This window comes from Nipponia nippon, unplaced genomic scaffold (genome assembly GCF_047370975.1).
Source record: "Nipponia nippon isolate SJK-2023a ecotype South Korea unplaced genomic scaffold, ASM4737097v1 scaffold_5, whole genome shotgun sequence".
Classification (NCBI taxonomy): domain Eukaryota; kingdom Metazoa; phylum Chordata; class Aves; order Pelecaniformes; family Threskiornithidae; genus Nipponia; species Nipponia nippon.
The window spans coordinates 22,213,177-22,239,360 of NW_028262369.1; the positions used below are offsets into that span (position 1 = coordinate 22,213,177).

The following is a 26,184-nucleotide window of genomic DNA, read 5'->3' on the forward strand; positions in this document are numbered from 1 at the left end:
AGCAAAACCACCGTGTTTGCATGTACTCACAATGAAGCCGCTGCCTGGCAGAACTAGGTCATTGGAAGGGAAAGAAATGAAGCAAGCGAAGGCTGGCAGAAGGGAGGGGAGCACGGGCAGAGGGGAGGGGGCCAGGGCAGAGCACCCCGTGCCGGTGCTGGCCCTGCACCCGGGCACACCACCTCCCCCCTAACATGTCTGCTGGCTGTGGGCTGGTGGTTTACCTGCAGCTTCAGTTCTTTCCTCTCTGTCCTAGTTGGCCACTTTCTCCATCCAGAACTGCAAATGTTTTTCCAGCCCGACAACACATTTCCCATCTCTGCCCGTCCCCGGGAGCTGTGGGCACAGCGCCGGGCACAGCCGGATGCAGCCGCCACAGCAAAGGCGCATGTAAATGATGCATAGGGGTAAATTCACTGGAAAAGAGAAATTGGTATCAGCACCGTCAAGAAGTTTTCACCAGTGGTTAAAATCCTGGCAAGGCAGTGGGAGAAACACCCTGGTCAGGGTTGCAGCCGGTGGGCACGGGGATGTCCCAGCTCCCAGCGAGGCAGGCGCCGAGCACACCCAGTGTTAATGGTGGCTGCCCAGCCCCGGGTCAGCTGAGGGTAAAGCTCCCTTCCACCGGGACAGGAGGTGTTTGCATGAAGGTGGGTTGGTACGCGCTGCTCCCATGAAGTGCTGCCTGGGGAGGCAAGCGCGGGATGGGGGATCCGCGTTTTCACATGGCTTCATTTCAGAGCCAGTGAGCCTGGGGACAGCCTGCGGAGACCCACGGGGTGCTACAGCAGGGTATCCTCCAGCCACCGCTAGCTCCCCTGCTGGCACCCGCAGCGAGGGTGGCTCAGGGGAGTCCCCAGTAGCGCGGGGTCCCCGCCGGCCCCTTGCCCCCCCACCGCCTGCCAGCAGGATGTTTTTTTACTGGAAAGTCAGTTGTTTTGGGTCAGGCCGGGACATGAAAGCATCCCGCGAGCTGGCCCCGGTGCCGCCCCGTGCCGGGCGAAGGCTGCGCTGCCGGCCGCGGCCATCGCCTTCCTGTCTGCACCGCCTTCCTGTCGCCGCTGCCACCGCCACCGGCCCCACTCCGCCGCCGGCTGCCGCTCAGGAAGGCGAAGGTCTCGCAGCCGGCACGATGAAGAGGGCAGCCGTGCCCTCTGGCTGCAGAAACCCTTCTCTTCCCGTTCGTAAGACAAGGGCTCCGGGTGTCCGCTGGGTTTCGGCCGCGGGAGGGTTCAGTTTTACTGCACCCCTGGTACCAGCCAAGTCCCGGCCAAGCGCGGCGAGCGCAGCCGCCCTTGCCTGCAGCTGAGGTACTGCCCACGCCGACCTGTTGAAAAAGCAGCACAAAGAGCCGCAGGCAGGGTCATGCTTTCATTTATTCACTTCATATAAAAATCTCTTATGAATGCATCTGAACACAATATATAATACTATAACATACATTGTGTGAAACTTTTGGAAACAATAAAATAACCACCTGGAACAATGCAGTGTTCAACAGACATACAAACCCATTGATCATGCACAACTGTGCTATTTTCATTAACTAGTTAGTCACAAGTTGGACCAAAAGCTTGAAACATATTTTACAAACTGAGATTGACACCGCTCACGATGCCGGACAAGCTTTGTCAGAAGTTTCACAGCACAATTATTACATCAGTTCACATTTTTGTCATAGAAATTCACATTGGGTTGTTCAGAAATTGGAACGTGACATTTAAAAGCTGGCCCGTTCGCGGGGGTTTCTTTTTTTCGGTTCCCCCCCTCTAGGTTTGCAGCACTTCCAACCGCTCGCCCGTTGCCCTGGGGTCCGGTCCCCCCCGGCTCACCGTGAAGACGAACCCCCCCGGGCGGCTGCCACCCGAATGCCCTTCCTGGGTTGCGTCTGTCTCTTCAGCTATGTTCAGGTTCTTGTATTTTATGCAATACAAAAGGTTACAAGAAAAAAAGGCAACTCTTATTCCGAGTTTTCTACACAATTAACATCACCGCCGACAGGCAATGTTAATTCATATAAATTAATAACTTACAAAACATTACAGTATATACATTATGTAATAAATACACTGTTATAAACAGTAATGGAGGTGTTAGAGCTCAAGGCAGTGCAGGAGGAGAACGGTGGACCTAAATCTAGGAAACATGAACAATAGGCGAGAGAAACACAAATATCCGAGCGTGCAACTTCCACTGAGCCAAGGAGCTGCCGAGGGGGAACGCATGTCACACGCTGCCTTATCACGCTTACTTATATATGTACTGCACTGTGCCGTGGAAACAACCTACCCTCTATCCTGCGCACGACAAAAATAAAACCCGGTTGGGGAAAATACACTGATATTCCTAGCAAGCGAACAGAGATGGTGCACGATGGCATGAAGTGACTTTAAATGGGTTGCCGGGGGTATTAAGAAGACAATTAAAGGTGCAGTAATGCAAAACAGAGGGTTTCCCTTCTATTTAGTCTGTAAAAGTGATTAACTGCAGTAAAGTGACAGGTATTGCCCATGAAAAAAGGAAGACTGCTTCTTGTAACAGGAAGAATCAAAAAGTATCCGTCAATTTTGAAACACTTTGTGTCACTTTTTATACTAAACTCTGTGTATTTAATTAATAGACTCTTGAAAAGACATGAAAGTGTTTACAAAGAAGGCACACAGGTCTGCAGACAGGTGGTCAGGTGGACAGGTTTTATATGGAGAGTTATTAATCAGTAGTTGCTATCAGTCTAACTGGTATAAATTCCAAAACTAACAGTATAAAATCTCTCAGTTGTGTGTCATTTACTCTTCAGTCATGACCCAAGCCAGCTCCAGGACAACACGATGCTCTTAGCTGACAAGGCTCAAACCACAATGTAAATCACCTGTTAATTTCCTGAGCAATCATTCACTACACGATCTTTAACCCTGACTCCAATCTCAAGTAGCTGGGAAGATCTTTCAGCCAATGTTAGACACAGGCCTCAGACCCAGGCTGCAGGCTAGTCCGTGAGACTGCTTGCATGCTCATTAAGTGTTTAAAATCCACTCACACAGGTACGGGACATTATGTGTCGACAGGAGACGTATCTTCTGTCACGATTTCTATGTTTGCCTCCCTCTGTGAATCCTCTTCCTCTGGGTCGGCCACGCAGAGTGTCTTTGTATTGCTGAAGTAGCCGATGCTCTCGCCGTCCTTCTCCGGTCCATCCGAATCCTCCTCCTCCAGTGTCAGTTCAAACTGGAACTTCTCCATCATGCTCTGACAGTCCCTGCCTCGCTCCTCCAGCGGAGGAGATGGGCTCTGAGGTATCATGCTCTGGTACCAGTTCCTGTTGTCCTCCAGCGTGTCCAGGATGTCCTGGGCGTCGGGCTGCACCAGGTCAGCCCACGTCTCCCAGAGCGGATGGACGATGTAGTCAATGAATCCCACCTGAGAAACACAGGAACATGCACACTTAGGGGAAGGGAATGGCTATGAGCAGATGGGTGTCTAAAAAGCTCAAATGCTGTTAATACATGATTTTTACAAGCAAAATATCTGCCTCAGAGCAGACTCCCAAAGCAGCACAGTCTAATTGCAGACATAACCATCTGATACCCAAAGCTGCACCTACAACGTTGGACTAGGTTGACACCTTGTCCAAAATCAAACATTGGATGAAAGTTTAACTAAAAGCAGGAGTCGCCTGCAAACTCAGCAACGGAGCTGCCAATCCCATCCCTGGCTGCACGCATGATTTTAAATATGCCTGTAGATGCCTGTTGCTGACTAGCGGCTCAATCCCTGCCCTGCAGAAGTCAGGGGAAGCCATCGCTCTGAAGACAGAACACCCCACTGAGGGGTGCCTCTTCCCAGCTGTTAGTGCAGAGAGGCATTTCAGATGATCATTGCCTCTACCCTAAGCATTAAGAAAGTTTGCTGTGTCTCAGATAGGTTTCCCTGGTGGCTGTGGACAAGGCTGGTGCATTTATGGCAACGCTGCCGGTACCCCAGGGTATGCATGTGGCTGGCAGCTGTGAAAACGGCAGTGCTCCCAGGGTGAGCAGCCGTCCTAATGCCGAATGTCACTGCTTTTATGGACTGAAGTTTCACCTCTAGGTGTATTTTACTATGGTGTGTAGTTTGTACCTATTCTGAACTGTTTCATGGTTCTGCATCTTTAAACATTTCATCATTTCTCCTCTACTCTGCCAAAGCAGCCACCCTGTTTCTCTTCGGAGCCAGCCCTGGTAGAGATTTCCTTTCCTTTCATTTTGTTTTGGAAAGAGTGCAGAAAGCAGGTCAGCTCATCCCAAGAAGTACTCCTCCCGCACGAAGGCGGACAGACCGCTGTTGCCCGACTCCCATGGAGTGACGTGCCAGCGGTGGAAACAGTGAGGGCTGCGGCCGAGTCCGTCAGTCCTTCCGCCGGTTGGCGCGTAAGCTCTGAGCTAAATCGTTTTTCAATTGTCTGACTAAGAGGACGTACGTCCAGGATGGAGAAAACTGAATGGCCATAAAGAGGATTGAAATTCTTCCGTCTTGGCAGAATGTGTCACTTCTCTCCTCGCTCCGCTGGACAACATTTCTGTGCAGCAGGAAAATGGCTCTCAAAGGGGCCAGACTCAACGTGCAGATGTTTGCTTTGGAAATCACACATGCCTCCTTCAGACACAACAGGATGTCAATAGAACCATTAACATTCAATTGTAACATACTGTTGAGGCAGCTTAAACAAAAAGGTGATGAAAATTTCCTGCAGCACATGTTCCGGAGCACTTTTGAAGTGAAAAAAAAATTCTGTATGGTTAGTTGATGGCTTCACCACCACTCAAAATGCTCAAAGGCTATACAGCACCAATGGCTAGAGATCGGTCACCTCATAACCAGGTCATTGTTTCTTTAAACAAACATCCCAAATCACTGACTAGCTGGCCAGCTGGCTGAGCACTGATCTTAAAATATTTTGATGTAAAGAGGTACCACCTAGAACTTTGAAATACTTGCATGCTATTTTCCCATCAGTTCCTTGTTTCACTCCCGAACGGACATGCCACCTCTTTTTCTCCTTGGCCACTAGTTGGGATTTCAGTGGTAGCCATTGCGTGCAATTCCCGTTCATTTTACATAGCAAAAAATGCCATTTTGAAACCTCTGGGAAGTGCACATGTGAAACAAAAAATTAATTGGAGCTCACATGTGGAGCACATGGGCATTTTCTGGCCAAGCCTGGCCAAAAGATTCATTTCTTGTTAGGTTAACAAATAAGACAGATTTTTCCAACAAAATCACCACGCGGTTGAGTGAATAATTTTGAAACCACTTGGCTTAGCCCTGGAGGACATTTGGAAATAATTATCATCAATTTTATACTTATTCAAGCTGAAAAACCTCGATGATGACTTGCTCAAGTCATTTAAAAACAACAACCAAGACACCATTATATAAAGATTGGAATATGTTTAGGCAAACATAAATTACCGGCTTCATTACAGACTAACCGGGTGAAATTTTACGGCCTGTGCTACACAGGTCAGAACAAAATCTGACCTTGAAACTGTTTAATCTATGAATCAGAACTAGGGATGAGCCACTTAATCTCAAAAAACAAGACATATCCAGCTCCTTTTAAGGTTTGTATTGACATAAATAAATATTTCTTTGACTTCATCCAGCACACGGCAGCTCCATCAGATCTCTAACTTAACCAGCCACATCAGGCACTGCAAAACTGTTTGGGACAAGGCTGAATAACAACTGACATCCAGACTTTTCCAGTGTCCCAAAGTGGATCTCAGCAGGGAGAAGCTCCTAACCCTGCAGTACAATGGGGCTGGCATTGCTATAAATGTCTAACATGGGGTACGATGTCAGTAGGTTTAAGAGGTGGTAATTAAGGAGGCTGGAGGGCGTGAAGGCAGAAGAGACCTGGCAGAAAGGAAGATCAGAATTGTACTTTTCAAGCCTGGGGAACAAAAGGAAACCAACTCACTCTGGAAACTGGGACGCAAACAGAGCAAGATGAACATGCATTTGGAAATGAGGAGACGCCAAGGGGTACATAAAGGAGTCTGAACAGCCTCGCCAGTCTATATGAGCTTCAGGCACAGCTGGATGTCAGGGTCAATCAGAACCAACGCTCTGAACAGCTGGCTGTTTGCCTAATTGTGCTAGAGAAAGCAGATGAATTTTGTCTCCGCTTTAAAAATACAAGCTTAGGCAATACAAAAATGCAGCTCACAGCCAATTACCTGTGATTTTTCCACTGACGCTGTGTGTTTGTCGCACATTGGACTGATTTCCATTCCTCTTTCTCGCTCTTTGTCTCCTTGCTGGAAGAACTCTTCCATGATCCTGTCCGTCCACTGCCGGTACAGCTCCAGAGACTTTGTGGGATTACTCAAGTCCGCACAATGTACCATATTTCGGAGAACCTGCAATTACATTAATCAGAAAACTCATAAAATCAAATGGAAAAAGAGGACGGTTTCAAGCTCTATCTGCTTAATTCAGAACATCTAACCACAAGACTCTTTGATTATGCAACAGCCTATAAAAATATTAACATCGTAACATCTCCGTATATGCGACTAGCTGCTATGGTCCGCTTCAAAAGTAAAACATGCTGTATGTTTTTCAGATAACTTGATACTTACACAGGGTGCAGTTGTGGCAATGTTCATTACATCATATAGGTTTGTTTTTGAATTCAGGCACTTGCCACTATTCAAAATTTACCTCCATGGTCTCAGACGGTTAAATGTTCCTACTTTATAAAATGAGTAATATCCCTTCTACACACACAAAAAATGTGCCTGACTAAGTGTGGCTGCAAGGATTTAGACAGCAACAGGGTGACCTGTTTTAACATCAGCAGTCTTAAATAAAAATGTAAGGAGAGTTTTCCCATGAGTCTGTTCTTAAGAAGTTGGCCATCAAAGAGGAGAGAAGATCAGGATGCGTCTTGTCCTACTACCTACGTGACCCTGTACCAGTACTGCTTTGTCATTTCTGTAAATCAAGGATTATATAGGGAACAGACTGTACATCAATAATTTCAGCTCAGTGTGAGAGTTGCTTTAGGTATGGACTTACAAATTAAATTCTTGCAATCTTGCAATGCTATAGCAATCTTGCTATACTTTTTTGACAGGAGAAACAAATGGGAGAAAGCAGCAAGGAAATTCAGGAGCCCTCAAAAACTCAGCCATATAGATTAACTTCAGAAGAATGTGCATGTTTGCAGTTCCATGCTCTAAGTGTTAAAAACATAACCCCTTTACCTAAAAGATATGGCACCACCTTTTACCTCTTTGTGGTGCAGAACAGAAGAAAAAGATTGCTGAAAGTTTAGGTGAGTAGCTTCTATATACGGTCCATTTAAAAGCCACAGTAAAAACAGGAGCATAGTTTCTTCAGTCCTGAATGAAACACACAAAATCCAGGAAACTTGGTTGATGTACCTGTATTCTGTCTGTGTAGTTGTCCAGAAGGAGGACTCCTGAACTGGTCACTTTCTTAGTTTCCACCATGGTCTTCAGATCAGCTAACAGACTCATATGCTTGGACATATCTGTTGCCAATACCTTTACAGAAATGAAAATACAATCTCAGTACAGGCCACCATACAAAGAACATAGTTTTTCGTTTAGATGAGAAGCAGGGTGTGCATAGTTCATACCATGTCGATCACCATCTTCCTGAGCGTCTGACGCTGTTTCTTGGTCAGGTTCTGGAAGATGTCACAGTGCTCCTCTTGAAGGAGTTTGAAACCCACAGCGAGATGGTGGTTCTCCAAGACGGATTCATCGTTGTACATCAGGGCTAGTTCAGAATCTAGCAAAGCAACATAAATATGTGACTCCAGCACGTGAAATGTGTGATTTCAAACAGCAAATGCTTGTCCTGGGTACTGAAATCTTTATCTGTATGCAATAAATCGAGAAAAGTTTTCTTTCTTTGCTTCATGTGTGCCAAGAGCATGCGGTTTTCTGATCTGAGCACATATGTATATAATATAAACAGCCCTTTGCTCAGTTCTAATGAACAAAATAGTACTTGGTTGACTTAGTTACGGGCTTCACAATCACTGACAACAGAAAGCATGAATCCTGCAAATGCACTTTCCAAAAAAGAACAATACTCATATTTTGGAATCAAGATACATGCTTAGCCTGTTGCAGAACACAATATGAACCACAATATTTAGCTTTATCGTTGTCAATAGCAATAGCATTATTTATCTTATATTAATGATAAAAATTTGCACTCAGGACTGGAAGAACTATTACGCATTAGCAGGTAGTAATATTCACAAGATTCAAGGGCACTTGCAAATTGCACTACAATAGCTTCCTTTGTTAGGAATTTCATTTTAATTACTGCTTTATTTCAAAACATCTAACTAGTTTACTGCACAATATTTTGAGAAAGCAATGCGGTCTGAAAGTCATAATTTGTGACCTCGCTGTAATGGAAGATGCATTTCCATTAGTTTCCAAGTTCGCAGATGAAATTATTGTTTTATTTGAAACAAAACTCACTTGTATTAATAAGAAATTGATTGGAGACCCCGGGGTGATCCACATCATGAATTGCAGCTGCAAAAATTGCAGCAAGGATTTCCAAATCAGTGAAGACGGCCTAGGAAGAAAAAAAAGGAATTTGTCAGAGAAGTCCTTATGTTTTGTCTCTCAGCAGTTTGGGAGGCTGATTTAGAGAAACAAATTGTGCTTTTTAAATTAGTTTTCTGAGAACAAGACATTTACACAGCAGAAAGGTCTACAAGCAGCATGTGCTCTTTAAGATGAAAGAGAGATTACAGGCAAAGCTGCTGCTGAAATTTCTTAATGGTGATTTCCCTGGCTGTAAACTGAGCCCTCAGAAGAGCAGGCAGCACACTGCTTTTTGCAAGTCTGAGTGCTACTGGTGACTGATGCAGCTTAAGGTTTTTCTCCTACGTTCACACAGGCAATGTGGTGCTTTTAAGCCACCATCCCACCTTTAAACACAACAACTGCCCAACACAAAGTACTTAGCTCAAACCAGGTAACTCACATCCAGCGCGGGGGTAGAGAGCAGAACATGCGTGGACTGAGCAACATCAGCAGCATGGAGGCTGTTGTGGTAAGCTACGTCCGAATGGTAGTGGTCTTCTAGCGTCATCATGTACGTTACAAAAGTGTCTGATGAGATCTTGAATGTTTTTAGTAGATCTCGCTCCTGTATAATAAATGATACAAGCATACATGCATATATCAAATAAGGATGTCATACTGCAGAAGGCAACAAAACAGAAAGCAAGTAGAAACTAAAATAGTGCTGTAAAAGAACACAAAATTTGATCAGAAAATCACGAACCTGAAATATAGCGTACATAATGCAGGTGAGCGGCCTGTTGTGGGAATACCTTGCTACATTAAATATGTTGAGACCCCACTTATTCAGATCTTCCAGTTCCTTTCGAAAGGACAAAAAGAGAACAGTTACAATATTTTTCAAGACAATTCTGTATTCATCACTTGCATCACATCTTTTGCATTTTCCAAAAATTTAAAAAGATGCAAATTCAATCTTCGTTATGGTAATTATGTAAGTGCATGAACACACGTACTTAATAAAGTACACAAACACAGAGTAACTGTGAAAGGCTGATGCCAAAGCACTTGTAAAAGGAGATGACATTTCTCTGTGTGGCAGGGGAATTAATTGTGATGTGTGTTTCCAGGTAGCAAGAAGAAATGCCCTGACAGAGACAAAGGCCCCATAGCCAGTTTGCTGGACATGGTGTTGTTATACTTTCCTGTGTTTGATAATTACTCTCCTCAGCCTTCATCACATTTTTTTTATTATTTTAGGGATCTTTTCAAGGAATTTATGAACATCGAATATGCTGTTAGGGCCTGGTACCATTAATTACAGCATTTATAATGGCCACATCACTTCAGGGACACCAATTCCAGTTTTACGGGGGGCGGGGGGGAAGGGGGCAGTCCAGCCAGCCAGTCCATCCCCTGCTTCCAGATAACACTGATTCTCCCAGAACTGCAAGAATCTGTCATACCTTGGCCAGATGGTCTTCCTTTTCTGTTTTCACACCAAATCGTGAAATGCTGGTGTTATTTAAGCTTGAGCTATGCATTAATTTTTTCACTCCACTGATCTGTGTCATGAGCTGCTGTTTTTTCTTCTTCTCTCTGTCTTTCTGGGTGGGAGAAGGAATCTCCACATCATTCTGCTTGTCTGTAACAAAGGTGAAATGATTCAACATCGTTTGCAGTGTGAGCACCCATCACACCCCCCAGAACCAACCCTTAGCTTTGCTGATTAAGTGGCTCCACACCCCGGTTCAAACCCATGTGTTTCCGCTGGGGATCCTCCCTAAATTTGGGATCGAACGGAACCAAAACCAAAGCAAAACAGTCACATAACCTCTGTTTGCCCTCTGCAAGACTGAGCCTTCCCACTGAGACCTGCTGGGACATGAAGAGCCAGGCTGCTTTCATCATAGCCATTTTCAAGCTGCATCGCTTGGGGACACACCACATGTCCAGGAGCTAGCTCTGCATGCCTGAAGGGCACCAGGTTCTGCTTATGGCTAGATCTCAACTAATTTTTATTACCTATTTTCAGGAAAAGAAAATATGTATTCAAACAACACATTTTTCCTCAATAAAGTACATAAGCATATATTTTCACATTCACTCTATTGACACTTATTAGGGCCAAACCCATCTCCATACCCTCTGCTCTTAAAACACCAACCCAATAAAAAATTGGTGTCACTGATTTATTAAAGGTTTGCCCTTTACAAATATGTATAGAATAACATACAATGCACAGGTCATATTTCTATTATCATGCTCAGAGATAGTAACAATACTAGTGCACATTAAGTAGGCATCTAGTGGGGCACAAACTTGGCTGTGGAGATGTGTTTAATAAATAAATCTATCCACATATGCCACTTACTGCCTTTACAACTGATTTATTGGCTGCATTCAAATGGAAATGCAGTGGTTCATTACTTTCATACTAACCATTTTTTCATGAACTTTTCAGAAAAGGCTACTATAATCTCTTTGCACCTTTGCATCTCTGAGGACCTCTGGAGGGACCAGGCATCCAGGCATTAGTTACTTTTGCCTTGGCTTAATTAAAAATCTCTGAAATAAGAACTACCACTGCCTCTGCAATACTGCAATTAAGAAGGAAGCCATTATTCACGGCAACAGTCAAGCTGACATCAATGGGTGTTTCCCTTGTGTGTTTTTGCTGAACAACAGAAGGACTTTCCTCTATATAATCTCCTTAGCAATGACTAACACTAAGGCAGCATAAAATGGACGTTCTTGAACAGAAATCTCTATAATTTGTTAAATCATGCCTCCACAGTGGTGGCAGCAGGAACACCCCTCGCCCCTTAGGAAAGGGCACGTGCTGAAAGGCCATCATGATCTTCCCCGTTTATGTGATGTGGCCAACGATAAAACCACGATTTTTCAGCTTTGTCCTTCATACAGATCTAAAGCTGGCGTCCTTGCTGTCACTGACTAAATGGTGACTGCAGGACTGGCCCCTCTGCAGAGGACATCACTTCTTGGTGCCTTCTTCAGCTCATTTAATAAAGTCAAGAGACTGAATGAAGTAACATGATCTGGTTTTAATATCTGTAAGTTATCCCCATCTAACAAACACTGTTTGGAGGTAAATGAATGTCCTAACCACATTTTTTTTTTGTTTGTTTGTTCAACTTCCTCAGTTGTAGACTCCTGTTATTTTGTGTGTTCATTTAATTTTAAACCAAATTTTAGGGGGGGGGTGGGTGGTAATTAATAAAAATGTAACAGCATGACTTCCTAAAAAAGCTTTAAGATCTTTTTAAAAGCTTTACTAATTTCTTTTTAATATGAGCAATCAAGTTGCAATCTAGCCCAATCTGGAGAGCTTGCACCACTTGGCATTAACATGGCCCTAAGCGGTTGACTGGCCCTCATACTGCCACAAAAGGGCGAGGACGTCACCATTACAGAGTATGTGAGAAGAAGCAGAATAGGAATGAACAAGACCATTGTTGTCAAGACCTGCAAAGGGAAACGCAGTTACCTAACCCAGCCTGAGTAGGGGGAATAATACAGCCCCATTAGCACCAGCAGCAGCTTCAGCTAATTAGCCCCTGCTGAGATACAGACTCCACTATGAGTGTATGTGTGGTTTATTAGTTTTATATTAGGTCCACAGTATCAAGCCACGTTGGGTATTTCTGCTGCAGCACATCCTGCTCCAGCAACATATGCCTACTGGCAAGAGCTGATAAACAACAAACTCCCTGAAAATGCCATGGTGGTCATGCTCCCCAGCGTACTGTGTACGCTCCAGGCTCTCCAGCTGAAGAAGTGGCCTGCTGACTGGCAGCTAGGCAGTCTCATTTCTATTCCGTGTATTAATTCATGTTCTGGATATCATGATTAAGCTGAGCGATAAGACAGGGCCAATGGATTCCCACAAAGCAGCTACAGACTTACATGGATTATTAATGATGTGATGTGTCCTAAATGCACGCAGTCGTTCCAGTTGCAACTGGCTATTGAAATCACTTTAAAATCCCTTAATGGAAATAATTGTTTGTCATACAGTGAATGCATTCTGGGCCATTTTAACTGCAGGGCATGAGTCCCCCATGAGCTCTGGCATCCCACACACACTCAGCATTTTAAGCTGTTGGACTCAGGGATACGTATGTGAGGGTCCTGTGCTAAGCTTCGTTTTATATGCAAATGGTCACAAATTCTAAGCTGCTTGAAAACACAGGAAATTATATTTTTCATAATGAATATATTTTGTAAACACAGAGGATTAATTCATGTCAGTAGACGTATGAGCTCCAACAAAATGAAATGCAAAATATTCTCTTTACTCTTTATTCTGACTTGCAGTGCAAAGTGAGCAAATACACACAAAGTAATATATAAAATGTCTGGGCTGAACCTACTTGTCTGAACCCCTGTTTCTGAAGGCTGAAGATGCAGCTGTAAGAGGCAGTAGTTGCAAAGATGAGAGTATGCAGTTGGGCTTGTGTGATTTTGTCCTTTCCATAAGGTCAACACAAAGATCAAATACTGCATAATGCAGTTGCCAATAACTTAATTCAATGTGAACAGAAAAAATCTTTTGATTTAGAGAAGGAATTCTTCTGTGGACAGACTTATTCAAACACTTACATTTTCCTCCCCATATCCATTTTGAAAGTAAAAAATCAAAACATTTAAATAATGTTTTGCCCCAAAGGAAAACTGGGCACAAGCATTGACTGGTGGGTATTAGGCTGCCATTAATTGCTATCTTTGAGTCACCCGAAAGCTTGGGATGCGACGCCTTACCCAGGAAAGTGTTGGAAATGTACTCGGACACCTGGTTGCCAGAGCGGCTCATCTCGGAGAGGTGTGTCAGCTCCCGGTTCAGCATCCTCTTGAACTGGGAGGGGAAGAGCACATACACAAAGATGGCATTTTTCTGAATTTTCTGAACTAATACAGCTCGAACTGTATCACAAACAAGTCCACAAACAAGACGTTAAAAGCAAAATTCTGGAGATATTTGGAACAGAGTCAGTGACATATGGTTTCATTTAGATACTGTTCAGCATCATCATGACTAGATATTTCTTTTCAGTACACTAAACTACCAAATTAATTTCCTCCAAAGATGCATATTAGTTTTTACTGTAACAAATGAGAAGATAATGTTTCAGGTAACCTCTCTGAAAGATCAAATTCTTGTATTGGTTTTAAATTCCACATCCTATAACCTTCTTTTGTTCTGAATTTTATAAGTTTGCTCCATCTTGAATTATGCAAGTAAAAGACAACTGCGTATGTTCAGAACAGAGCAGAGGAGAAATATGCCATAAATCTGAAGATCTGCTTGGATCATTACAGTAAAATGTAGGATTCAAGCATTTGTTCACCCAGATATACATGCTATGATCCTCCTAATTTTGTAACCACACATTTTCATTGCTGCATCATTTTATCCTGCAACAGTGAATTCCCAAAGGGAGAAAAAAATTTACATACATGTACACCACATGCACAGTACGCACATATGTTTTTCTCTTGCCATACAGTACACATAAATAACCATTTAAAAAGCATGTTTTCCTTATAGAGGTTTTATCCAAGCAATACAGCACAAAAAAACAGTAATTCATAATCCTTCAGGATTTAAACCCACCTTAATATAACCCCAAGATACAGATAACAAATAGTTTGCTTCAGGCATTTTGGAAAACTCCACGCCACCGTCCACAAATCCTCACGGGGAAATTGCCGGTCAGACAGAAGAGCTCCTCAGGCACGCGGACACCCCCCTTCCCCAGTCAATAAAATAAAATCAGCGTTCATCAAAGCCAGAGATCCCCCAAAGCCCGGCAGTTGCTAATCCCAGACAAAGCCAAGCTTGGCATAGCATCTTCACAGAGGGCTTGAACGTGGGTGTATTTGCTCGCAGGAGAGAATAATGAAATCAGGGATTGCACGAAGAAACGAGAACTAATCCAAATGTATTCAGCTGGATGACTGGAAGCACTTATGAATTATGAATCGTCCTGGTTGCTTAGTTGGCTGAAGGGGGTCCCCACTCCACATTAGCCTTGCTCAGCTGAACTGTACGACAAAAAAATGATGCTGGTTTCTGAGGGGCTGCCAGCTTTAGTAACACAGCCATCTTTTTATAAGGAAGATTAAAATGGAGGAAGCTCTGTGCATATTTAAATAAGTCAAAAGTAGGCAGTAGCCTCTTCTCCATTTCTGTTTTTTTTTAATCCTCTTCATTACAGAGACTGAGGATTTTCAAAGCAAGTATTCACATATGGATTTCTAAAAGCATAATTTTTCACATTTTCAGTGTGATCATAATTTTTTTTCCCCTACATGGTAAAGGGCAAAATGTAGCAATGTAGCAAAATGTACCTTTACAAACTGGAAATATTTTTCAGGTAAAAGGTACAAACTAATAATAACCTTAAATCTGTAATGTCAGCCTGCAATCACAATATAAGATTTTAATAAATTCTTTCTTAGAAGAATATATTCACAATCTGAATTTCAAGATTTAATCATTACTTTAATTTTTATTTTAAACTGAAATGCAATCACTTTATTAGGAAGCTGTAGCTGTCCTTTTAGCACCAAATCAAAAGCAAAGCACATTGTACTGTGTATGCGATACAGATCACAGCAAGGAGCCACCACTGATGTGCAGCATTCATACTGCTTTAGGACGTCCTTGGTGATTGCTGGCTGTAATATGCCTCACAACAGCAGCCAGGATTCCTAAAATAAAAGTGCAATCTCTGGTCTAAAATTATTTTCCTTCTCTGACTGCCTTGATTAAATGCTATCAGCCTCGCTTGGCATGACGTCACGAGGCTTCCTCGCATGCTGTGGGACATGCAGGGCAGGCGGGACAGCCCGTGCTGCATCGCACCCCCGGCCCCCGCTGCAAGAGCTGACGGGCAGGGAGATGCAGAGCCTGCGCACAGCCCGCGCAGCAGCTCCCTCCTTGCCCAGGCTGCCGGATCAGCACTGAGCACCACAAAAATCACGCCTCGCTGGCCAGGCACGGCTCCAGTCGCTGCTCAGCACCGTCCAGATGGGATTCCCACTCAGCCTTTCGGCCATAAGAACCACACAGAGCAAATGAATTTGTGAACCCACCTTCTTCTCTCCTTAAATTCATGATTATCAGAGGTGGAAAGCTGATGCCACCTCCCTTTTACCACGTGGCTATCTGCACAGACCAAAGATAGGGTGCTATCTGCTCGGACTCTGCCACAACCACCTCTGCTGTCTTCTCTTGCAGCAACCTGCCTTGCCCTGCCAGCGTGAACGTCACACAGCGAGGCCTCACTTTCCGGGTTACTCAACCAGTTTAAATAGTCTTATGGGATGCGAAGGATGCCATCTCATGGAATACGGGCAGGAGCGGGATGTGAAGGATGCCGGCTGCCCAGGAGGGCATCCCACAGCACCGGGGCACAGGCAAGGGCTTCGGCTCATGGGGTCTCCACTGAACTTCATGCCAACCAAGAGGGACAAAAGCCTTTTTGAAACTCCCAAGAGAAACCTTGGTGATTGAGAACGACCGGCAGCACGAATGAAAACCAAGTAAGAGAAAGCCCGTGGGAGGAGAGGAGAGCTCTGATCCTATCATTCCTCACGGTGACGTATTTTCACCGGTCACAAGCACCAGCCACCAACACGTGAGCACTCCCACAGACTTATAGCAAAGCAAGTGCTGAAACATTTCTCTGGATCGAGGCTTTTATCTTTACAAGGCAAACACCATAATCAGATGATTGCACAAAAAACTTTTAAGCAACGTTGAATCAGTCGGATTTTCTATATAATCGCCCCTTTCAGACAAATAATCCCAAGTGGTGGACAAACATTTGAAAAAAATGGCTTTACCTCACAACTGCTTCATAAAGTACAAAGGGTAGCTGCTACCTCTTCACAGAGGCACAAAGCAATTAAATGGCCTCCACAAGGTCACCCAAGCCATCTGCAGCAGAGATGAGGACAGATAAAAGACCTTAGGATTCTCATATCTGATCTTTAACTAGAAATCTGTCCCCTTCATTTCCTCCAACAGCCTTAATCTTGCTCACTTTTCCAGACTTTTAATCAGCAACCTTTTATAAAGGCAGACAGCAATATTACAGCACTGCTGAAAGGACTGTTGGTGCCAAACCCAGCCGAGACACCCACAGTGCTATGAGAATACCCACATGCTTTGCAAAGTTTATTGCAATTTACCATCTGAATGATGCTGGCACCTAAGCAGGATTTACTTAATAACATGATACCCTTTTAAAAACAACACAGTTCAGCATGGACCGAGGCATGCTGATGGTGCACTCAGTAATCACAATGTCTTCACTGCTCGTGGGGGGTATTTGAGATTTTTCCTGAGCTTCCCTTGATGTCAGGATGCTCTGGAGCGACACTGCTTCCTCTGAACTGCTTTGCCATTTGCCTGCGGCACCCGCGGGGAGAAAGCACAGCACGTTGCTGCCTCTCTGCACAGATCAATGACTGATGTCATGTGCAAACCTCTGTAACGATCCCTTCGTTAAATCGATTTGACAGCAAAGGGTAAAACAAACAGATTGCACGCTAGCAATAAGAAAATACCAACTGCTCTGCCATTAAGCAAAAAGAAATGCTGCTGCTTTAAAGAGCTCGTGCATGAGCGCAGCATGGCCCTCAGCTCGGCAATTATGATAATGCCTATCAGCAACATGCGGACATGTGCTGTTATTTTCATAATTAATAATCATCTCAGTGCCTTTTACAAAGGAAAGAAGCCCTGATAACCTTGCTGTACAGATGGGAACTGAGGCATACGTAAGAATACGCGTGCGCGCACACGAGGATGTACACGGGAGGGGATGCCCACCCCGACTCAAGGGGGTTTTCCCTTAAAAAGAAGCAAAATCAGGAAACGGGCTTGGGGCTCCCTTCTCTCTACCCCAAACTCCAATCACAGGACCATGCAATTAACACTTGCAAATGATGAAAAGAGTGCAGACAACGAAATAAGATGAAGCCTCAACTGAAATTTTTAATAACCAAATACACATGGCGGTACAGCTGACCTTCCCAGCAAGTCACAGAGGTCTGAAACCATCTGGAAGGTTGTGTGAGAAAAAGCCATCGCATCGCGTAGAGTTTTCCTGTTTTGCATGCTCTGAAGTAACTGCAGAAGCCATCTGAACCAAATTAAGTCTCCCAGAAATTGAATCATTCTTTGATTACCAGCAGTGACCCTTTTTCGTATATTCTCTGGTAGAAGGAATCACAGTTTCTTTCCAGCTTTCCAGTTGTGCGTGCGTGCGGTAATTTCCTTGATTACCATTGGGAAAGTTCACTCACAGTTCCCCTCTTGGCTGCCCATACCGCACCCTCGCTGCTCACGTTTTCTCCACGCCGGCAGTTGCAGTATTTGCTATTACTTCTTCAGCTGCAGCGTGGGGCTAAGCACTGGCCCCAGCACAAAGCTCTGCAAGGACTCGACCATGGGGACCTCTGCGGGCGCGCGGGAGGGCAGGGGCATTGGCACCAAGTGCACAGCAGCTCCTTCAACTACTCGGCGGCTGGTCCTTCACCTCGTCCTAACCAAATGCTCTGCAGGCAAAGTTTGCTTGCCTTCATTTTTGTGCAGAGGAAGAAAATTTGGCCTAATTTATGATAAGATTTGCCACATTTAGGAGACCAAGCACGCTGGGAGCGCACTGGCTCCAGGGACGTCGCATGCAATATGGGGTGGAGTCCAGGGCAGCATCCAGCCACACATGGGAAATCTCCCTGGTGCTTCAATGTGGAAAATCCCACCTTTCTGGCTCTTTATGGAAGAAACAACTCTCTTCCTTTCCTAGGAAGGTTAGGGAGAGCCACGCAGAGGCACACACAGTTCTTGGCCTTTCCAGCCCCCCACACCGGCACCAGCAATAGTTCTGTTGTTATTCCTGTTCCTATTCCCCTTTGGAATAAGGCATCAGAGGTGTTCCTAGTGCTTTACAGGGAGAATAAAGACAGGAGGATGTATCTGCTGCTGATGTAAATCCTTTGAAGTCGATTTATACCAGCTGGGGTTCCCTGAGGCCAAGAGTCCTTATGCAAAGTGGCTGCTTAAAAAAGTTTTAGTCATTTGCAGGAGTTGAGGGCAATTTCAAGATAAAAGAGCTGCTAAGATGCTGCGGGTCCAGCCCCAAGTACCTAGGGAGAGTGGGGTCCCACCCCACACTTTGATGGAGGAATCTCGGTGCAGATCTCCAGTGTGTAAAAATATTTATAAACTCTGTTCCCGGCGACCCACCCTTCTGACGCAAACATTACATCCCTCGCTCTTCCACCGCTCCTAGAAATCCTTAGAACAAAAGGATTTGTGGCACGAGGGCTACTTTCGCCTTTGATTTCCACGCAAAGGCAGCTGGGCTGAATCCTTCTCAGCTTAATTGCCCAGGTAAATCACTTCAGTTTCAGAGGCGCAATTAAACTTCGGTGTAACTCCATTCATTTCAACAGCTCTTCTCCCAGGAATAATTGGATGGCGAGCACCAGGAGCTGGGAAGAGCTGACACTCACCTGCCTGTGTGACAGAGTGGAAACGAGAGTCCAGCCGGAAATTATTTACATGCAGGAGGGAAATTACTCATCCATGTATGCAGTAACCGGGTCAAACAGCAAATGCGTAATGCTTTTGTCTGGACCTCTGGTCACTCGAAGGGAATGGATGTGACACTCATGCGCTACTGCACACATTTTAAAAAATGAGATTAATCTCATTGCCTGTGTTTGAGAAGCTGGAAGAAATACAGGTAAATACCTAGCTCTCCCTTCCTGACATGGATACCTTGTTCCTCTATTGCACAGAGACACCTAACCCTTAGGCAGACAAAACTCCCGGAGTTAGGATTTTGCCTGAGCACAGGCAGAGCGAGGCTCACAGGGTCCAATCCAGGTGCCCCGGGACAGCAGTCAGTACCAAACCTGGACACCCCCTGCTCACTCCTGAGACGGGCAGAGAAGCAGATCTCTGGCACACGAGCACCTTGTAACTCTCTGAAGGTAATTCTTCATTACTCTGCTTTTTCCCCAAAGTACCTTTGGAAAACCTGCTGATTTTGCAGGGCTGGGGAATTTCATTTGCTGTTTTCTTAAAAAGTTCACAAGTCAAAAGAGTTAAAATTCTTTGATTTATAGGGGCAGGAACCCGAGCCTTTATCTGTGCTTTCCTCATGTTACATCACTTACAGAAAGGACTGTGTCAAACATTTGCAGCTGTTCTTGTTACTTCGTAACTTCTATTGATTTTCCTTTTTAAGCACTCACATGAGAGATGATGGGAAGGTGCATTTAAATGTTTAAAGAAAAAATGAGCCCGTTTCACACCGATCAGTACCAAAGGAGAAAGTTTTCAGACATATTTCAGTGCCTGGAGAAAAGTGGAATGGTTGCAGTCAACTATCAGTCATTAGAAAAATCAAATGCTTTTGCAACTCTTTCTAGTTCTTGTTTCCTAAAACAATGTAGTTTTTAATGCACTAGAAACTATTTTTAATGAGATACAAAGTACTATTTGGGTTTTGGGTTTTGGTTTTTTTTTGTTTTCCCTTCAGCTTATTTTTTAAACCAAAAAGTAAACACACGGTTATGAAATCTCCAATTTCACATCAAAGGAGAGTTGATTTATATATATGTTCAAAGGAAGACTTTAAAGGAGTAACATCATGACCAACTTGTTGGCCTTATGTTATTAGAATAATTTAAAAATCCACAATGTAAATGTTGATAAATAAATAACATGTTGCCATAAATCAGCATGTGGCTGCTCCTGAAAGCAATAACATGTATCTGATGTAGACAGAACAATATTTAGATTTTACCGGTAAAGTTTAGTGTTTCTGAAAGCAGCGGAACCTCCCTTGGGTGGGACGTATTTATGCAACACGGGGCTTAAAAAGTGATGAAGTGGAACCTGAAGCAGGAGTGTTATCACCGGTACATTTTCAGCTCATTTCCAGACAAGTGAGACTTGAAATATGTAAATTGCATTAAAATGCCGGAAAGGAGAAACTCCCTATAGGATCCTGCCCAAGGAAAGCACTGTGAATTTGCACTGCTTAGAAACTGATACTGAATTTCCTTATTTAAAAGCAGTCTCGGGGCATGTTACTCACTTGCTGGGAACTGGTAAGGCGGCAGAAGAAAACCCCCCCCTCCACCCAATGCTGGGGAATCGGTAAGGTCATGGAGAAACCACGCCGTTTACTTTCCTGAAAATGAATGTGTCATGTGTTTATAAGGTGTGCCTGCCTGAGCTTTTGTTGGCACACGGAGAAAATGCCTGCCATACCCTGCAGGGCCAAATCTGCTTACTACCTCCTCGATCGGGGCAGTCCTGCAGCATCTATTGCCGATGAATTCAAGTCTCCGTGTATCCAATACCGTTGTGTTTGGTACCCAACAGCCCTTGGTTTAGATTTACATTTGTTTAGATGGACATAAAACAGCAGGACTGAGAGAGTTTAAGATTTCAAGCTGCATCGTGTGACAAAGCACATACTGTGTGTCTCCTTTGGTGTAAAAACCAAAGACTGGGGCATGGCCCAGTCTGCAGCTTGAACTGAAGCTTTGGGTTCCTTTGCAAGAGGCTCAGGTTGGTTTCTACTTCATCCAAAATGCTCCTCCTATACTTAAGAATAGGTCTCTTCTAGCCAATTAATACTTGCAACTATATCTGGAGTCTACATGTCAGTTTATTATATTTTGTATTAATTTCCTCACCACTAAGCAGCAAAAAAATGCCTGGCACCAAAACCCTTCACCTGTTAAAACTGCACACCGCAAGAACTCTCGATCAGACAGAAGCTCAGCAGCAGTCCCCCAGGAACTGCTCTCTCTCCATCACTGAAAGGTGCATTTATAACATAAACCAAATTGCACTGAAGGAGAAAGGACAAACACACAAACGACAAGCTACAGGCAAGGGGTAACTCTAGCACCACCTTTCCCAGAGCAGCTGTGTGCAGCGCGGTGAGCATTCATATCAGTTTTTCATCCCAGTGCTGCTTTTATTCTTCACTCGAATGAGAGGTGTGTCAATCAAACCAGAAACAAGCAAAAACACTTATTCTGCAAAATCGTTTTTATAGAGCTTTACAAGGTGGAAAAATGTTTGTCATGTTAACTGCAAAAGCAAAATCAGGAAGAAGAGACAGTAAGTACCAGCCCGATCTGAAGGCCAGGAAGCAACAGCAAAATTAAAACCTACAGCAGGTTGTTTGTTGACATAAAGTTGATTAAAGAAAGACCTGATGCAGCTGACAACATCTGTGGCCTGAGAGCATCTGAGAGCAGATAGTGCTCCAGAAGTCTGCAGATCTCAGACCAAAATCTTCTGTCAGTCACACCCATGCAAACCACACTGATGAAGTCTCAAGTGCCAAAGGAAGCGAAACGACTACGTAAAGAGAGCCCACAAACCAAAGAGCCTCCCCAGCTGCTCGTCCCTGCCAGGGCAGGCAGGAAGCAGGCAGAGGCATCCCTACTCCTGTGGGGTTTCAGGGTGAACGGTAAAGAGATGCTGGACATTCAGATGAAATATGCCTGGATTATATTCCCAATCTTCAGGAAAAAAAACAATAAACAACTGAGAGGGAAGAGCATTTGTCATTTAACAAGAGAGCAATGCAATTAAACATGGGATTTCGTTAATCGTATGAAGCAGCCATTTAAATTTAATTTAAATTTGAGTCAGGCTCTGCAGTCATCATTTAGGCAAATCCAGCTGGGGTTTTACCTGAGTAGGAGAACAGGCTTTGGAAAATTCAAATAACTTTGTGCCCTGAAATGACTTTTCCAAGATGCCCATAAGAAAAACTCTGGCAACTTTTAGTCAACAGAAGTCTCTTTGCTTCAGAAAACACAGGATAAAGCGTAAGTCCTGTGGAAGAGGTCAGTGTAGCTCTACAATACAATTCCCACCCCCCACAGAAAAAAAAAAACCCACGGCAGTTGGTCCTGCCAAAGTGAAAATGAGCCTAATCCAAGCACCAAAACCATACGGAATGCACTAATTAATGTAAATATATTTAAATGAAAAATCCGTCTCACACAGAGATAGGCAAATGATTTGCAGAATAATTTTTATGTAGCGTTTGCCCAGCTGTGCTAAACCAGCAGCAAGGTGAGGCACTTCTTGTTTGTTTGCTTTAAACACAGAGCAAAAGCTTTAATCAGAGGCATCTCTCCCTCTAAGAGCTCTGACGGATGAGCTTTCAAACCAATACACCTCCACAACATGTTCTAGCTCTGATAACACAACTTCTTTCAATTAAGTTTCACTTAGTGCAAATATTTTGATCACCAGCTGCCCCACCAAAAGCAGTTGTTCAGCAACTGGGTAAAAACCAAGGAGTTTGGAGGCAGGCTGTGGAAATCAGCTTGGTCCACAAGATCAGAGTCAAGACTCTGAGGATTAAATCCTACTTTGAAATCCTTCACAGCCTGCTCCCATCGTAAGCGATGCTCCTCCTCTGAGACTTCATGCATCTCCAGTATCCTTACTTCACTTCCAGAGAGGTCACTGCTCTGAACAGTTAGTGACTCTCTAGTCCTGCCCTCAAATCATGATTCATTTTGAACCTGCCTTTGAGCTATTATTTATTTAAGCCCCACCCTAATGTGCTGTAACGTAAAAGTCTGAGAATGCAGAACTTTAAAACCCATCACATCCAAGTACAAGCAGAAATGTTTAAAGGACATGCTAGAAGGTCCTGGGTACCATTGTGTCCCGGAGGATGGCAGCTCCCCAGAAAGGCTCCTGGGAAGATGGATTTGAAGCAAAATTCAAACCCCAAAGCCTTCATCTCTGCTGTGGCTATCTAGATGTGCGCGAGCAGCATGTGTGGTGCATGGCTGTGGGATCGCCCTCGTACAGGCTTTTCCCACCCATTTATCACAACAGTCCCAGAGGATGAGAAAGTGTCCGCCACTCAAAGTCACTCTGCTCTAGGAGGGTATCGAATGGTGGCACCGGCTCCTGACTGGCACTTTTCACAGACAATGGTGAAGCTTTCCAATATTTCATTTTTTTAATATTTGAATCAGTTTAACGAAGATATCTGGAAACTGGCAGCCCAGAGGGCTTGCAAGACCAAACTATTAGATTGTTAAATAAGCCCACGCATGGCCCCACTATTCCACCTCACTCGTATGACAATAATCAGAATGATTTATTTTAGTGGCCAAAGAGCAAGGGAGGAGGAATAGAATGGATACAGAGACAGCTATCCTAAAATCCATTTAGGATAGTGATGAGAAGTGATACACAGGAGATGACTGGGACCCAGCTCCCCAAGTCTTGAACATCCATGAGGAGCTCTGAGGGGTTTCACAGTCTGGGGCAGAGCCACCGTCCAGAGCTGGCTCCTCCTCACCCAGCAGGCTTCACTGGAGTCCCAAGTGTCCCTGTTAAAAAACCTGGGTCCCGCATTGCACACAGCTTTGCCTGAAGAAATACAGTGCCCTGTCCTCTAGAACAAGGACATCTTCAACACAAATAAAATGCCATCAGATAAAACAAAGATGGAGTGAATATTCCCAACCTCAGGTATAAACAGCTCCTACCGCAGTGTTCATCAGGCACAATGATCGTCTAGTGTCCTGCTCTGCAGACAGCAGCTGTACGTCTAAGAAACAGTTAACGGCCGTGGAGCACGCAACGTGGGTTAGGGCTCTCCAGGGACCAGCTCTGCAGGGACTGCCGGGAGCAATGCCAGGGGCTGCTCTGACCGGGCTGCTCTGACCGGCCTGCCGCACTCCGGAGAGCTCTCCCAGGCGCTTGGTCGTGGATCCCTGTTTCCGTAACACAAGTCCCCGGGCGAGGGGAATACCGGCATGCGGCTGGGGAACCGCGTGCGGAGCTCAGTGATTCATCCTGGCTTGTAAAAACAGGAGACGTGGAAGTCTCTTTGTTTCGCTGGCTGCTGCACAAGTGAACAAGCCTCTCTTTGTGCGGCGCTCGGTTATTTTAAAGCATATTAAACAAAGGAAGTTACAGCAAAAGCAACCGAAAGACTAAACAGCTCGGCACCACATAAGGGAAACATCACGTACGAAGAGGACAAGATTCGGGGCCGATGGACTGGCAGAAGACAGGCGAGTGAGAGCGGAGGCTGTGCAGCCCAGCACATACGCTGCTGGCACTTGGCCCCACACCGTGCTCGACCTCCACCACGGACCTCAGGAGTTTACATTAGTGTCCAGATGTTTATTTAGCCACTGTCTCCTGAAAGCTAGGTGCGGCCTTGCTCCTCTTTTCTGACTGAAATGTCCTTTGAAATACAAGCAAAATGAAATCAGTTATGTTTATCTCAGCGGCTTCTGGCTCACAAGCGACCAAGATAGGACTGTGGAGCCCTGCCGTGCTGCTGCCCCGAGCTGCTGGCTGAAAACGGCCTTGGGTGGCAAGATTTAAGTCATGTTATTCAGCACTCGGTAGTAACGGAGATGTCTTTAAGAGTTGAAATAAGAGAGTTCAAGGATTTACTCTGCAGTGTTTGTAGCTGCACGGGCAGTGCTGGCAGGGAAGGGTCCCCCAGGGAACAGCCTGGGGACAGAAGCAGGTTTTGAAAGTTGCAAGAGCACAAGGCAGGCACCCTGATGACACCACCTCTGTCTACCCAAAATTAGAATATCCCCGCAGACTACAACTTACATTATCTGTCCATTTACTTACTCGATGAACTGCAAAAAGCTCTAAATAAGACTGGTCCGATTTAAGGTGATGGAAAGGTGCTGCTTAGGTCCGTTCAGATATTTCCATTTTACGTGTGATCTGGGCTGTATCCTGCACAGGCAGGCAGGTAGCTCTTGAGGAATAACACATTTTCTCCATCCCTCATTTCTATGATATTATGGCTCCATAAAAACTTGGAGCTGGCAAGACCAGCATTTCAGCTAGGAAAAATACTTGCTCCTTTTTATGATTCGGGGGATGCACTGAGCATGTCCTCCCCCAGATCCCAAATGCTATATTAGGTAACAGAGCTGAGAAGGTCCTGCGCTTCCGTCTGCAGGACAAGCGAAGCTGCGGACAGCTGCCTAATGCCAAACGCAACATTACAGAGTAGCCACCAAGAGAGAAAATACCCCATCTTTATCGGCAGCCCCGTGACTCACAGGTCCTTCTGAGACACAGCAGTTGCCTGAGCTGGAAGCTGGACAGAGTGATAAATGCAGGAAAAAATGAATATATATGTTACAATAACGTAAATACGTGTGGTCTGCTTCTGCAGGCAGCACTGAGTGCCTACAGAGCTTTACAGGTAATTTTGTTTCATTGCAAAGCTGCAGTGCCATACTCTGCTCACAGCAAAAGATTAGTGTAATGTCAGGAAAATAAATTTCCTTCATGTCAGTTGCATTCCCTGCAACCAGGCAGTTTTCCAGGTAGTTTTTTCTCTAATTTAGAAAGTTAAGGGCACCAGTTCATGGTCAGTTGTTCTTTAGCAGAAGCTTGCAGCTGGAGCAGCAAGGGACTGGGGCTGGTTTGCAGATCAGGCACTGCTCTGGTAATGCGTCAGGACTCACGGGCGCCGACAACAGTACGCCGGGGAGCAGAGTTCCCCTCTTTGCCAGTTTGATGTCC

General features: G+C 44.7%; 1 protein-coding gene across 6 annotated transcripts in view; it reads right to left on the reverse strand.

The window, feature by feature from the left end:
• Positions 1-1,358: 1,358 nt before the first annotated feature.
• The window catches only part of PDE4B (phosphodiesterase 4B), a 221,018-nt gene continuing 196,192 nt past the window's right edge, over positions 1,359-26,184 (reverse strand). For 5 of the 6 annotated variants that reach the window (XM_087734351.1, XM_087734352.1, XM_087734353.1 and 2 more), the window contains 9 exons: positions 13,347-13,440; positions 10,031-10,209; positions 9,328-9,426; positions 9,025-9,189; positions 8,511-8,610; positions 7,649-7,803; positions 7,431-7,553; positions 6,219-6,401; positions 1,359-3,417 (listed from right to left, as the gene is read on the reverse strand). In XM_087734351.1, the coding sequence (XP_087590477.1) occupies positions 3,052-3,417; positions 6,219-6,401; positions 7,431-7,553; positions 7,649-7,803; positions 8,511-8,610; positions 9,025-9,189; positions 9,328-9,426; positions 10,031-10,209; positions 13,347-13,440 (1,464 nt within the window). In that variant the 3' untranslated portion in view covers positions 1,359-3,051. Of the gene's footprint in view, positions 3,418-6,218; positions 6,402-7,430; positions 7,554-7,648; positions 7,804-8,510; positions 8,611-9,024; positions 9,190-9,327; positions 9,427-10,030; positions 10,210-13,346; positions 13,441-14,199; positions 14,767-26,184 lie in introns of those variants that run through there. The other variant, XM_009461201.2, reaches the window with a different exon arrangement.